The 15,929-nt window shown below is 39.5% G+C and overlaps 1 protein-coding gene across 2 annotated transcripts; it reads right to left on the bottom strand.

The window, feature by feature from the left end:
- Nucleotides 1-1,233: 1,233 nt before the first annotated feature.
- Nucleotides 1,234-6,019, bottom strand: eomesa (eomesodermin homolog a). Of its 2 annotated transcripts, none has more exons than XM_079829387.1 (6): nucleotides 5,143-6,019; nucleotides 4,510-4,664; nucleotides 3,757-3,878; nucleotides 3,261-3,419; nucleotides 3,113-3,174; nucleotides 1,234-2,400 (listed from the first exon to the last, which is right to left on the bottom strand). In XM_079829387.1, exons 1-6 carry the CDS (start codon nucleotides 5,874-5,876, stop codon nucleotides 1,620-1,622), a joined length of 2,013 nt encoding a protein of 670 aa, XP_079685513.1. In that variant the 5' UTR covers nucleotides 5,877-6,019; the 3' UTR covers nucleotides 1,234-1,619. The 2 variants fall into 2 exon arrangements, with proteins under 2 accessions (XP_079685513.1, XP_079685514.1); XM_079829388.1 differs by having other exon boundaries at nucleotides 4,510-4,643; nucleotides 5,143-6,015.
- Between the last annotated feature and the right edge of the window lie 9,910 nt (nucleotides 6,020-15,929).

Raw genomic sequence — 15,929 nt, 5'->3', positions numbered from 1 at the left:
TAGTCGAAGTCTTCGCTTTCTGTCAAGAAGTCTGACAACAGAATTCATTAGACTTAAAAATACCGGGGCATTGAAATGAATTCAAGAGGGATTTGCTGATGAGGAAGGATTGTGAGCTGACAGACAGGGGTCCAATTCTCGTTAAAGATGCCAAAAATGGGCCCTCGTGCATCTTAGGAAGTTTATCAGCACGACCATCTTCTCATATTTGATGCGTAATATTCACACTTTCATTGAGCTTCCGAAAAATATATCGCAGGAAGTCAGTCGCCTCCTCAATTAAGAAAATAGCTCTTAAAAAATAATGTCTCTTTAATGATATCGCAATGTCGTTTTTTAAAGGGTTTAGCAAAGTAAACTTTTTAGATACGTTTCATCACAGTTTCTTGAAGAGATGCTCCATTCGGCTTGAAATACACCCGAGATCTGATATTTTTAAGAGCCTTCTGTATCTGATAACATAAATGCGTTATATTCCGCGTTAATCTGTTTAATGCTTTGGAAGATGGTGCGGTCGTTGTACAGAAACACTTCTAAATGTATTCAGCCAGGGCTGAAAAGGAAAATGTATTTGTGTCCCTTATATCTAAAGCGCAGAAAACAGTGGCCATAAAACACGAAATGAGGAACTGCAGTGACTTCCTCTGTCACGTTCACCCAGAAACGCGTTTCGTATGATCCGAAATAACTCCGGGAAAAGCTGTTGAATATGCAGGCGACAAACTCCTGTGACAGAACACGGTCAAAATAAAGAAAAACGACTCGCGCGCCTTCAAATAAAGACCCAACGGTGCGTTTGTGGTCGGTCGAAACAGAATAATTAGACTGTTCAGCACGAACATGGTTTTCGAATAATATTTAGAACATTATTAGTCAAAAATAAATCCTAACTTCGTTTAAAAGAAAAAAAAAATAATAATGCTGATCTTTGGTTTATCATAGCTACAAATTGTGGGTATTTCTTAAAACGACGTTTAAATGTAAGAATTAAAATGATTAGTTACATTTAAAAATCAACGAGAAAACGTTTTTTTCGGTCTTCTTTACAACCGTTTTACTCGTCCCGCGCAAAACGGTTTAAATTTAAACGGTCAGTTTCTAACAAGACGATGTTTAGCAAATTAACGAATTTAATTTTCGTTAGCAGTTATTGAATTCATTTCTTTTTTTAATACATGAATGACCACGAATAAGTGTTACATTTCGTTATAGCAGTGAAACAGACAAAGAAAGTATGAAAAGCACATTTTATTTCACCTTTCATAACAGTGCCATGAGAACATTTGTACAAGATACATCACAATCTAAAGTGCACAAATACTGTACAACAGAGGGATCTTAAATAAAAGGAAAAAGAAAATTAATCACATTGTGGGCTTCATAGAAAAATAAGATTAAAAAGAATTAAGGGCATGCTTTAAAAATAATACAAAGTAAAAACCCCGAGAGAAAAAAAAAGAAGCATATTTCACAAATGAACAAGCACAACTGGGGGCACGAAAGCTTTGGCACTTTGCAGATTAAAAGATTAAAAACACAACATGGGCAGATCACTTCAAACAAAATAAGAGAGCGAGAGAGAAAGAGAGAGAATTGATAAATGATCTGAAAAGCAGTTCTTAAGGGCTGGTGTAGAAGGCGTAATAACCCATGGCTTTATGGCTCTCTTTGTTGTACTCCTCAGAGCTCAAGTCCTCACACTTTATAGTGGGCGAAGCGTCTGTACTGGAACCTCCGGGCGAAACGCGCCTCCTCTTACACGCCATCGAGTATCCGCTGGGGTCGCCCGAGTCTACGGCCTTCAGCACCGGCGGGGCCTCCATCCAGGGGCCCGTGCTGCCGGCCGTCGGGGCCGCCGCCGAGCTCTCGTCCTGCAGCTTGTCTTTCGAGGACAGCAGCAGGTCGTCAGTGTAGGCCGGAGGGCTCGGCCGGGGTGACCAGGGCAGGCCGGTGGTCATCTTCCTCGGATACGAACTCCTGCTGCTCCAGCCGGCCGCCATGGAGGCGAAGGCCGAGTCGGGGTAGTAGCCCAGGGCGTGCGGGCTCTGGAGCGGCAGGGGCTTAATGCCGTAGGGCAGGAGGCTGGAGGCCGAGTACTCGCTGTCGTAGGACAGGTCCAGTTTGGTGGACGCGCCGCCCTGCTGGACGGGCCCCACGAACCAGCGCTGAGCCGAAGCCGAGCCGGCCGCAGAGTCTTCGCTCTGAGGGGAAAGCAGGCCGTTGGTCTGCGGCACGGCCCGCTCGCCGCCGTAGAAGCGGTGGTTCTGGGGCAGGTTGTTTACAAACTGGTCTTGGAAGAAGGGCTGCATTGCATAGCGGGCGCCGGGGACAATCTGGTGCGACCGCGGAGAATCAGTAGGAGAGGGCGTCAGTCTGTCGCTCTCTGGAGCCGTGTACATCCTGAGAGAAAAAGCAGAAATAGAGAGAGAGAGATCGTCAGCAGTTTGTCTCGGTGACGCTTTTAGTCTGCGGTGAAAATATGATGCCTCGCTAAATCGAAAGAAATACTATTTAATAAACAAAAATAAATGACGACACTTTACGTTACTGTAAACCATTATTGTGAATGATTTCACTGTAAAAAAAAAAATTCAAGTACAATCGACTCTATTTCATTAAACTGACTTAAATGAGTTGAATCTTATACAACTTTTTCCGTCAAATCAACTTAGATAATTAATGTGGTTCGGATAACATAATATTTTGAATTTCTATTTATTAAACCAGTCTCCAAAATGTTGAGTTCATTGAAATTAAACTAGGAAACATTTCTTAAGACATTTTAACATTTACAAATACATTACTAGAATTAAAAGCGTGTTATTTAATGGATCTGGCATGAACTAACAATGTAAAACATTAACAAAATTTTATAGATACTGTAACGAATTGTTATTTAATGCATTAATGAAAGTGTTACCATATTGACAAAGCTTTGTATAAACATAAATGCATTCCCTCGTGTAGCACCTTGCAAAAACATTTTATTTAAAAGAAAGGTTTTCATCTGGAGTATGAGTGTCATTTTGGTGCTCATTTTATCGCTTAACGAAAGGAAGACTCTTATATTTTAAGTGTTTTCACATTTCTCTGTGTTTCGAAAGACACTTACGAATCATAATTGTCCCTGAAGCCTTTTGCGAAAGGGTTGTGGTCGATCTTGAGCTGTGTGATCTGCAATTAAACACAAAGACGAGGAGTTGAGAAGCGGCACAAAAGCAGAAGTGGCTGCAGGGCGCTGTGGATGCGTTTCTGCTTACGTCTGTGTTCTGGTAAGCCGTTACAGCGATGAACTGGTTTTCAGGGAAAGTGAAGGTTTGCGTTTTGGCTTCGCTGCTCATGTCCTCCACACCATCCTCTGTCACCTCCACGATGTGCAGCCGTGGCTGGTATTTATGCAGGGACTGCAGGACGATCATCTAGTGTAACACACACACACACACACACAGACAGACTCAGTGTTTGTGCAGAGTTCATGGGCAGCGCTTGCAGTTAGAGGTGTCAAACCCACACTGAAGACCTCTGAGATGACTGGAAGTACACACATCTACCTCCTCACACACACTCATTTTTATCTTTAAAATGTGCACAATGCATCAGATCTCTGCAACATCTACTAAAATACATTCAAAATCAATTATATTCAAAGGTTCAGGTTGTTTGTGAAGATCTCCAACATCAATTTTTGCACACACAAAAAAAGTCTAATAATAATAACTGCCCAACGCAATGAGTATTGCTCAGCTTGTTGTTTACCTGAGTATTGTTGTTATTTGCGCCCTTGTTGTTGGTTAGCTTCAGTTTCCCGAATGATATTTCTTGCCTCATCCAGTGAGCCCCAGTGTTTGGTGATTCTGGGTGAACATAAACCTTGTTTCCTACAGAAAAACACACGCAGAACATTAATGTTTTGTCTTATTAAATTAGCAGTTTGGCTAAATAAAGCAGGAAACTTTAGCACTGAAAATAAAACAGATGCATCATGACTAATAGCGATTTGTTTTGAATAATTCTAATAGAGGAGAATAACACATCCACCCCCGCGCGCTCTCGAGTGCCATCGCTGCAAAACTTCTTTCATTTTTAAACGAAATGACACGCTGAAGTGTGGAATATTATCGAAGTTTAAATAAAGTAATAATTACAATCACGCGCGCAAACGATAGCTTTTTTTTAGCTTTTGAAATCTTTTAATTAATTCGTTGATTTTCATGCGTGTTGTTGACAAACAAACGTTCATAATTATGTTAAGATTTATATCTAACAAATTCCTTTATACCAACATCGAATGAAAATTAAAATCCCACTCAAAAAGAAAAAAAAACCCGAATATCTAATTCAGTTTTTCGTTGCATTTGATTATAAAGATTATAAATCATATTCGTGAAAAATTTAATTCACGGTATTTTGTCGGAGAGAGGAAAAAACACGTCACCGAAACAACACGTTTAACTGCAGATATAACAGGTTGTCATGTTGCTCAAATTATTTGGTTTTTTTTTCTCTCACCTTGCATGTTGTTGTCCGCTTTCCCGCAGGTGACCCATTTTCCGCCCTGAAATCTCCAGTGGTTCGGATCGGCCAGAACAATCTCCACAAACACATTATAATGCGCCGTCAGGTTCAGTCCAGTGATGTTAAAACTTAGAAAGGGGAACATTCGCCTGCGAATATGATTATTAATAAAAAAAGAAATAAGAATGACGGATTCGTGACCTTACATTCATTATTCAAGTACATCGTATAATTGAATTAAAATGCATGCTGCATATTTTGTTACATTTTAAATTCTAAATGATTATGCATTTATGTTCTAAATTACTTCATTTTAAAGCAAATTTTTAACAGCATTTTTATAACTTACATTTTTCTCAGCACTACATTTTTTTTTGCGGTTGTTTCAACCCATTTGTTCCGTCAAATGTGGAGAAAAACAACCGTTGCGTTTAAAATTTTGAATTTTAAAACAACCGTTGCGTTTAAAAGTTTGAATTTAAAAACAACCGTTGGGTTTAAAATTTGAATTTAAAAGCAACCGTTGGATTTCAAATTTAAACCAATGGTTGGATTTGTCCATATTTGACCCAAACGTGTGTTGAAGAAACAAGACAGTATTTTGCAGAGTGAACTTCTCGTCATTACCTGCCCTGTTTGGTGATGATCATCTCAGTCTGATGGCGGTGAAATTTGAGCCACAGAGGTCTGTTACACAGGTAAACCTGCGCCCTGGCCGCGGAGCCCGAACCCGGGATGGGCATCGAGCTCAAACTGGAGCCAGGCCCAGGATAGGACGGGTACAGGCACCCGGGACCCTGTCCGAACTGATAGCCGCTTCCAAACTGACTCCGACTGGCGCACACGGCGGATGAGAACCCGGCGGGTGGAAGAACCGAGCCGTAATGCAGAGACGACGAATACCTGGAGCCGTTCGAACCACTGTACACCGAGCCGGTCTGGCCCCCGTAAGGGAAGAGAGAGCACGGATTGGTCACGTCGGAGCTCGGTTGGGAAGAGGATATGAAATAGCGATCAGTGCCCAGTTCGTCGATGTTGTAGCGGCGGGTGCTGGACAGCTCATCATCTCCACCGATCACCGGAGAACTTTTCCGCGCGTCCGGTGCGGCGGCCGCCGCCGCTGCTGCTGCTGCTTTAGTCCCGGTGAAGCTCTCGCTGTCCGCCTCATCCATCAGCGCGTTCCCGCCACTCAAGAACTTCTTGGCACCGGAGCTCTGCTCGGAATCCGTCCGGTCCATGTCCTGAAAATCGAGCTGCGTTGACCCCGGGCTGTTGTTGGTGCTCTCTGAGGACGACGACAGGTTATAGAAGGTCTTGGGTAAGTTTACAGATGCGCCAGGGAGGAGGCTTTCTAACTGCATTCTTCAATATACTGATACGGGAAGAGGATCAATCAGAAGCAGGTCGAGATCAATAAGTAGATCACACCAGGACGCGGCTCCGTGCGCCCCGCAGTTTGACCTCTGAAGCGACACCTCCGGATTTTCAACTGTAATCTGTGAGTGACAGAATTGTTTGAGAGAGTTTATATATGATCTCACTCGAGGGGGCGGAGCCTCAGCAATTCGTGCGTTCTGACCGTTTTCTCATTGGCTCAGGTTTTCGTTTTAACTAGCCTACCTAATTAAAATAAAATAATAGATTCTCTATTTTAATTTAAGGCTTCTACGATTCAAAATAAATAGGCCTTTTGATGGTTCCAATAACCTTCAGCATCAATGAAACGTGTGCCGTTGCCGCCTAAAATGTTCATTATGGTGGAAAAAGGTTATTTAGATTTTTGAACATGTTTTGTACACTAATAAAAAAAGATATTTTAAAAACGTTTGGTTTTTCTATAACGGTTCTTCTATATTGCATCGCTGCGAAAACCCACTTTTGGAACCTTTATTTTTAAGAGTGTATTTTTATTGACTTAAAAATCTAGCCCTGTTAAATGGGCGCTATTGTTATTATTATAAGGCTATTTTTTATATTTACTTGGAATGTATGTATGTTTGACTAAAAACCTTGCTTATCATAGAACATTTCAAAATTCGTTTCAAGCCAATTAATGAGTGTTAATTTGAGACTGACATTGAACCCACTGAGGAACTTGGAAGTGGATTGACACCATTTTAGATGCACTGAAAACAAAACAATTAACGGGTCCTCCAGGCTGACCTGAGAACGGTTGATCTAAATACACTTGAGCTCGACTGAACTTGGCAACCCAAATAATTAACAAACGATTAATGAGGAAACCAAACTCACCACAAACTGTCAGACAGGACCGCCATGCCTTGAGTTGCTCGTGTAGCGGGGGTTAAAGTTCACCCTCTCCGGCTCAAATCACGCTGCACCTGCAATCTTGCCTTCTTTTCAGCGCTGGAGCCCCAAAAACGCTCGGATTTCAGCGAGCAGCCGCCGCGTAAGTTCTGTTCACGCACAAGTAACGTTTGAAAAATTCTGTGAAATTTTAACGTGCAATTACCCAAAGCATTCCCCGTATAAAGAGTCTTGTGTATTTACATATTTAAGTGCCACATCTACGTGTTCTAATGTGTGTATTTCTATCGTGAACTCTGTTTCAGCGCCTTCATGATGCGGATGAAAAACTGCAGGAGAGGAGATTGTTTTCAGCGTGCACGAGGTGAGTGGCGTGAGGCGCGCGCGCGCGTGCGTCACCTGAGGGGTTCTAAAAAAAAAAAAAAAACACTGCGCCTTGAATAATAATAAGAACAACAATGTAGCCTAATTTTAAAAATAGCTTTATAGGCCTATATATACATGTTTAGTTCAAATAAATATAATAGGTACAATTATTCATTTTTATTTAGCAAACGTTAGTATTAATTTCAGAAAGAATAATAAATCTATTAATTGAAGTTTAATTTATGTTTATAATTCCTAAATAATAATAATAATAATAATAATCATAAATGACTGAACAAAGGCTTTACTACTAAAATACTCGTATTTGTTTATTAAACACATGCGTTTATGATTAGCCTACAAGTTAAAATGTAAAAATGTGAATAAGCTCGAAATAAGCAGGTTGTATTTATGTAAACGTATGGACGATTCAAACAAAGTCTGAACACATTTTCAAAACGCGAAAAAAAAAAAAAAAAAAAACACCCAGGTCAACAGATGGAAAAACAATTGAGCCCCAGTTCACCATAAGGTAATATCTGATTGTCTTTATCATCAGGCGGTGGTAATAAAAAAAGAGAGGGGCGGGGGAAAGGCAAATCCCACCCGGCTCAACCCCTTTCCAAGCTCAGGGAAACCGGCCAATTATTTTTCCGTGTGAAGGAACCGGTGATCGTGAAGGAAGAGACAGCCGGGCGGATAGACACCGCCTTATTAAAACCCTTCTGTACCACAAATCTGATAAAAGAGAGGGAGAGAGACAAACGGACGGAATCGCGCCTTGGCGTTCAGGATGAGCGCGAGGCGATACGGGGTGGCGATAATGGTCGGTTACCCGGAAAGGGTCACCCGCTCCGCGCGAGAGCAGTTTAATGAAAAACCCCACCGGGTGTCCTCATCATCAGACCCATCCACCGCCTCGCTTTAGCTCGTCATTGTAATTAAAACTCCTTGATGACAGCATGACAAATTAAAGAGAGCCGGTAATACATTTAATAAGTCGCAGGTTGTAATTATATTACTCCAAAATAACACTAGCCCATTAACCTATTCACACTTGAAATGACATATTTGGGCTATTTGACCGCGTTCTATTCACTTTACAGGTAATAATAACATGGCTTTAGCTGAAGACACGTTTTTCCTTAAAGTCACCATGAAACCAAAATGGACATTTTCCCATTTTAGTGGAATGTGTTTATTAAAAATAAATTTTCATTATTGTTTCGTCATAATCTTGAATCAGAATAACTTCATCTCTTCTCTGATGAGGAGGGCGGGGCTGTCACTCACATGAGATCCACCAATAGCAATCCACCGCATCCAATCAATTCCCAACGTACAAAATCAAGCCCCGCCCTACATTTGTTCTTGTTTGAAAGGCGTTTCACTCGGACATACGGCACAATAGAGAATAAAAGACTAGTTTAACTTCCCTTTCATTCCGAATTTAAATCAGGAACAGCTTCAATCTTCAAATCTGGAGGTTTATTCACACTTGAAATGACATATTTGGGCTATTTGACCGCGTTCTACTCACTTTACAGGTAATAATAACAAGGTTTTAGCTGAAGACACATTTTTCCTTAAAGTCACCATGAAACCAAAATGGACATTTTCCCATTTTTAGTGGAATGTTTATTAAAAAAATTAATTTTCATTATTGTTTCCTCATAATCTTGAATCAGAATAACTTCATCTCTTCTGGGCGGAGCAACCTGTCACTCACAAGAGATCCACCAATAGCAATCCACCACCATCCGTACAAAATCAAGCCCCGCCCTACATTTGTTCTTGTTTGAGAGGCGTTTCACTCGGACATACGGCACAATAGAGAAGAAAAGACTGAATTTTCTGAAATTCCGAATTTAAATCAGGAACAGCTTCAATCTTCAAATCTGGAGGTTTATGAATGCGATGAAAGGCAAAGTTTGATTCGGACGTGGTTTCAGCTCATTCGCTGTGTCTAAATTATGAGATCAAATCCTGAAATGATCTCAACTGATAGTATGAGAAGGTGTGATGTAAAGACGATCCACACAGAGCACCTGAGAAGCACACACACACACTCACACACACACAGGAATGATTATGCGTTCTCACCTGACAGATCCCGGGTCCCAAGTGCCTTGTAGTTTTTAAGGTGTGAGATTCACAAGGATTAGCTCCCAGCTAAGAGGAATATTGAGATGAGAACGACTTCTCCGTGCAGAATACTGAATTCTGCCTCCAGCTTTCAGACCTTCAGTGGAAAAATAAAGCGTGTGGCATCGATGCTTATCTGTCCATTCAAGGTGCTTTAGATGTTTTAAATGTTGATCAACCTGCTCACTGAACATGGTTTTTCTGCTGCGAAAACCCTCGTTTCAATCCTTTATTTTTAAGACACGATAAATGAAGCTTTGCAAGTGCGTGAGATGCTTTAGTCACTGCTTTTGGCCATCATGCACTTCATATGCTTTCATTAAATAGACAAAATTTGCAGCTTCAAATTAAAAAAACTAGCAATGCTTGATTTGGAAGCTGCTTTATTCACCCCATCATCCTCATTATTCCTTAAATCTGGAGGCTTTATAATAATTCGTAATGAAAACCAGTTGCTTTGTATATTTAGGCCATCACGCGCTTCATAATATACCGTATTATCCGTGTGCAGATGTGTGTTATGAGCAGGGGATATGTGTGTATGTGTGTTTGCATGTGTGCAATCTAGAGATGTGTGAAGAATTTGGGGAAAAGGGGCTAAAAATCTGTGAAAAGACAGAGAGGGGGGCTGGAACTCAGCTGGAAACTGATTGGCTGCCAGCCTGAGGAGGAAATAAGAATCTGCTGTCCTCTCCGGTCTGGGACCTCGGCGACCAGGCGCAAGATGTCTGCCACGGCCCCCGAGGGCCCCGCGGCGTCCCCTCAACACTCCTCTGCCTCTGAAAGCGTCTTTCTCATTTTATTATTGACTGGAAATGCCACCCAGTCTTTATTTCCCTCCCTCGGTTTCCCGAGCGCACAGGAGAGAGTCGGGCGAAAGGCTGCGGGTGAATCAGGGTCACTCAAAATCAATACTGTGCTTTTAGACGGGACAGATACATAAGGGACGGTAATAGTCTTAAATGTTCTTTTGGAACTCTCAGAGGCTTTGAGGGAAGATTTGGGATCCTGAAGAATCACGACACATTTTTAATTTTCCAACGCGAGCTGTGAGTATTTTCAGCGCCTTTCAGAGCAGTTCACAGATCTGGGTCAGTCACAGGGATTTTGTTCACTTCAGCTGTGTCATTTCTATCACTGGGAGCTATAAAATGCGCCCCTTGGTCATTTGAGTCCCATGAAAAATGAACAATACAGGCTTAGCACTTTGTTAAGGTGCTGTATCAAGCTTATTATTATTATTATAAACGTTTCTTCTTAAATGTCAACATGAATTAAGCCTGTTTTACTGATTAGAATGATGATTTTTGCTTGCCACATGATTAAAAGGCCTTGAACATGCATGTATTTTAAATGGCAATAACAATACTTAAAATGATATTGCTCGCTATGAATTGGCCGCGGTGTCAAATTCGAGAGGCAGCTGGAGTGACAATCACCGTCCACGCGTTCGCGCCCTTTTACCTGTCACGTCACTCGGCCGCACGCAGACGTGACGTGACGGCGGCATGCCTTGCGGTGGCATCCCCGCGCGCGCTAAATGTTCTAGGCGTGTATCATACCGCGGCTCCGTTACCGAGGTCAGATGATGACAGACTGGAGATATATTTACCCTCGGACGGCTGTCAACGCCTCGTTAGACCCGACGAACAAAACAGGTTCTTTACAGCGTCCTCCTGATGTTATCGATACATGGAAAACAACCATGTCTGGGTTATTTGGCAGCCCAGCGCTGGGTAAATATCGGACAGAACATATGTCCAATGTTGGGATGTTTAAACCCTTGTCAAAAAACGTTTAGATGATAAAAATGAACTTTAAAATCTGTATATATAACATGGTTTGTAATACAAACCTTAATTTCATTCAGTTTTCCCTCAGAACAGAAAACAAAAAGACCGTTGACAAATGTCAATTCTGACTTTATATCTCGCAATTCTGATTTTATAACTCGAAATTCTGACTTTATATCTTGCAATTCTGACTTTATATCTCGCAATTCTGACTTTATATCTCGAAATTCTGACTTTATAACTCGCAATTCTGACTTTATATCTCTTTATATCTCACAATTCTGACTTTATATCTCGCAATTCCGACTTTATATCTCGCAATTCTGACTTTATATCTCGCAATTCTGACTTTATAACTCGCAATTCTGACTTTATATCTCGCAATTCCGACTTTATAACCTGCAATTCTGACTTTATAACTCGCAATTCTGACTTTATAACTCGCAATTTGGATTTTATATCTCGCAATTTGGACTATATATATCGCAATTTTGACTTTATAACTCGCAATTCAGACTTTATATCTCACAATTTGGACTTTATATCTCACAATTCTGACTTTATATCTCGCAATTCTTACTTTATATCTCGCAATTCTGACTTTATGACTCGCATTTCTGACTTTATAATTCGCAATTCCGACTTTATATTTCGCAATTTGGACTTTATATCTCGCAATTCTGACTTTATAACTCGCAATTCTGACTTTATATCTCGCAATTTGGACTTTATATCTCGCAATTCTGACTTTATAACTCGCAATTCTGACTTTATATCTCGCAATTTTGACTTTATAACTCGCAATTTTGACTTTATAACTCGCAATTCTGACTTTATAACTCGCAATTCCGACTTTATATCTCGCAATTCCGACTTTATAACTCGCAATTTTGACTTTATATCTCGCAATTTTGACTTTATAACTCGCAATTTTGACTTTATATCTCGCAATTTTGACTTTATAACTCGCAATTTTGACTTTATATCTTGCAATTCCGACTTTATATCTCGCAATTCCGACTTTATAACTCGCAATTCTGACTTTATATCTCGCAATTCCGACTTTATATCTCGCAATTCTGACTTTATAACTCGCAATTTTGACTTTATATCTCGCAATTTTGACTTTATAACTCGCAATTTTGACTTTATGTCTTGCAATTCCGACTTTATATCTCGCAATTCCGACTTTATAACTCGCAATTCTGACTTTATATCTCGCAATTCTGACTTTATATCTCGAAATTCTGACTTTATAACTCGCAATTCTGACTTTATATCTCTTTATATCTCACAATTCTGACTTTATATCTCGCAATTCGGACTTTATATCTCGCAATTCCGACTTTATATCTCGCAATTCTGACTTTATATCTCACAATTCTGACTTTATATCTCGCAATTTGGACTTTATAACTCGCAATTCTGACTTTATATCTCGCAATTCTGACTTTATAACTCGCAATTCTGACTTTATAACTCGCAATTCTGACTTTATATCTCACAATTTGGACTTTATGACTCGGATTTCTGACTTTATATCTCTCAATTCTGACTTTATAACTCGCAATTCTGACTTTATATCTCGCAATTCCGACTTTATAACCTGCAATTCTGACTTTATAACTCGCAATTCTGACTTTATAACTCGCAATTTGGACTTTATATCTCGCAATTTGGACTTTATATCTCGCAATTTGGACTTTATAACTCGCAATTCAGACTTTATATCTCACAATTTGGACTTTATATCTCACAATTCTGACTTTATATCTCGCAATTCTTACTTTATATCTCGCAATTCTGACTTTATAATTCGCAATTCCGACTTTATATTTCGCAATTTGGACTTTATATCTCGCAATTCTGACTTTATAACTCGCAAATCTGACTTTATATCTCGCAATTCTGACTTTATATCTCGTAATTCTGACTTTATAACTCGCAATTCAGACTTTATATCTCGCAATTTGGACTTTATAACTCGCAATTCTGACTTAATATCTCACAATTTGGACTTTATATCTCACAATTTGGACTTTATATCTCACAATTCTGACTTTATATCTCGCAATTCTGACTTTATATCTCGCAATTCTGACTTTATAACTCGCAATTCAGACTTTATATCTCGCAATTTGGACTTTATAACTCGCAATTCTGACTTAATATCTCACAATTTGGACTTTATGACTCGCATTTCTGTCTTTATAACTCGCAATTCAGACTTTATATCTCACAATTTGGACTTTATATCTCACAATTCTGACTTTATATCTCGCAATTCTTACTTTATATCTCGCAATTCTGACTTTATAATTCGCAATTCCGACTTTATATTTCGCAATTTGGACTTTATATCTCGCAATTCTGACTTTATAACTCGCAAATCTGACTTTATATCTCGCAATTCTGACTTTATATCTCGCAATTCTGACTTTATAACTCGCAATTCAGACTTTATATCTCGCAATTTGGACTTTATAATTCGCAATTCCGACTTTATATCTCGCAATTTGGACTTTATATCTCGCAATTCTGTCTTTATATCTCGCAATTCCGACTTTATATCTCGCAATTTGGACTTTATATCTCGCAATTCTGACTTTATAACTCGCAATTCTGACTTTATATCTCGCAATTTTGACTTTATAACTCGCAATTTTGACTTTATAACTCGCAATTCTGACTTTATAACTCGCAATTCTGACTTTATAACTCGCAATTCTGACTTTATATCTCGCAATTCTACTTTATATCTCGCTATTCTGACTTTATATCTCGCAATTCTGACTTTATAACTCGCAATTCTGACTTTATATCTCGCAATTCTGACTTTATAACTCGCAATTCTGACTTTATATCTCGCAATTCTGACTTTATAACTCGCAATTCTGACTTTATATCTCGCAATTCTGACTTTATATTTCGCAATTCTGACTTTATATTTCGCAATTCTGACTTTATAACTCGCAATTCAGACTTTATATCTCGCAATTCTGACTTTATATCTAGCAATTTGGACTTTATAACTCGCAATTCTGACTTTATATCTCACAATTTGGACTTTATATCTCACAATTCTGACTTTATATCTCGCAATTCTGACTTTATATCTCGCAATTCAGACTTTATAACTCGCAATTCAGACTTTATTTCTCGCAATTCTGACTTTATATCTCGCAATTCTACTTTATATCTCGCAATTCTGACTTTATATCTCGCAATTCTGACTTTATATCTCGCAATTCTGACTTTATAACTCGCATTTCTGACTTTATATCTCGCAATTTGGACTTTATATCTCGCAATTCTGACTTTATAACTCGCAATTCTGACTTTATATCTCGCAATTCTGACTTTATATCTCGCAATTCTGACTTTATAACTCGCAATTCAGACTTTATATCTCGCAATTCTGACTTTATATCTCGCAATTTGGACTTTATAACTCGCAATTCTGACTTTATATCTCACAATTTGGACTTTATATCTCACAATTCTGACTTTATATCTCGCAATTCTGACTTTATATCTCGCAATTCAGACTTTATAACTCGCAATTCCGACTTTATATCTCGCAATTCTACTTTATATCTCGCAATTCTGACTTTATATCTCGCAATTCTGACTTTATAACTTGCAATTCTGACTTTATAACTCGAAATTCCGACTTTATATCTCGCAATTCGGATATCTCGCAATTCTCACTTTATATCTTGCAATTCTGACTTTATAACTTGCAATTCTGACTTTATATCTCGCAATTCTGACTTTATATCTCGCAATTCTGACTTTATATCTCGCAATTCTGACTTTATATCTCACAATTCTGACTTTATAACTTGCAATTCCGACTTTATATCTTGCAATTGCGAAATATATAGTCAGAATTGCGTGTTATAAAGCTTTTTTAGGGTGTAAAGAGTGATTACTAAAAATGTTCACTGACTGCAATTTTAAATAGCGATTTTACTGCAGTCGTTACATTAGTTGCATTCATTAGCATTATATTTTACTGCCGTATTCACAGACGACTGCACAAAACTCCATAAAATGAACGATAAAAGCGCAGCAGTCTCAGTCGAGAGGAGTATGGATTGTTTTTTGAAGAGCGTTTCCATCTCTCAAGACTACCAGAAAACCAAATAAAGTTGAATTACGGCTCGTACGCATAGATTCATTCCAACTCAACCCAAAGTTTACGTTTCCTCGTAAACCCGCTCGCGTTCTGACCCGTTCGCCATGTTCCGTGGCCACCCATAAAAGCTGAGTGACCCCCGGTGGCCAGAGGTCAGGGGCCGCCCGTCAGGGGGAAGGAAGTCCCGCCATACTGTTGTCAGAGTCCATCAGCAGCGGACGCACATGAAAGCGCCGCATTCCTGCTTTATGATGCCATCGGGCCACTGTAGCCTTTGCTCGTGCTAGATTCATGAACGCCGTTGACAGGATTAACGCCGTACGTCTCATTAGAGGATCTTGGCGCTGAGAGCCGCGGCGGGAGGCGAGCTGAGAAACTGAGCCATTAGTGCGTCTCGTCTGCTTTCACCTGCTCTCCTCTACCATATCTCAACAAAAATATTGTATATGTTCTCAGAACATTGTGGGAATGTTACGTTTAAATGTTCTCTGAACATTTCCGAAACTATAGTAACATTCAAAAAAGGTTTGACGAACCTCCAACCGAAACGTTTCAGAAAAAAACATGCCACGAACGACAGAGGTGGGCAAAGTACACAACTCCATTACTTGAGTAAAAGTAAAAGTACTATTGGTTAAATATTACTCCATTACAAGTGAAAGTTGTAAAGATAGATTTTTACTTAAGTAAAAGTACAGAAG

This window comes from Gobio gobio (genome assembly GCF_949357685.1).
Source record: "Gobio gobio genome assembly, chromosome: 11".
Lineage (NCBI taxonomy): Eukaryota > Metazoa > Chordata > Actinopteri > Cypriniformes > Gobionidae > Gobio > Gobio gobio.
This window is presented reverse-complemented; position numbering and strand designations above follow the sequence as displayed.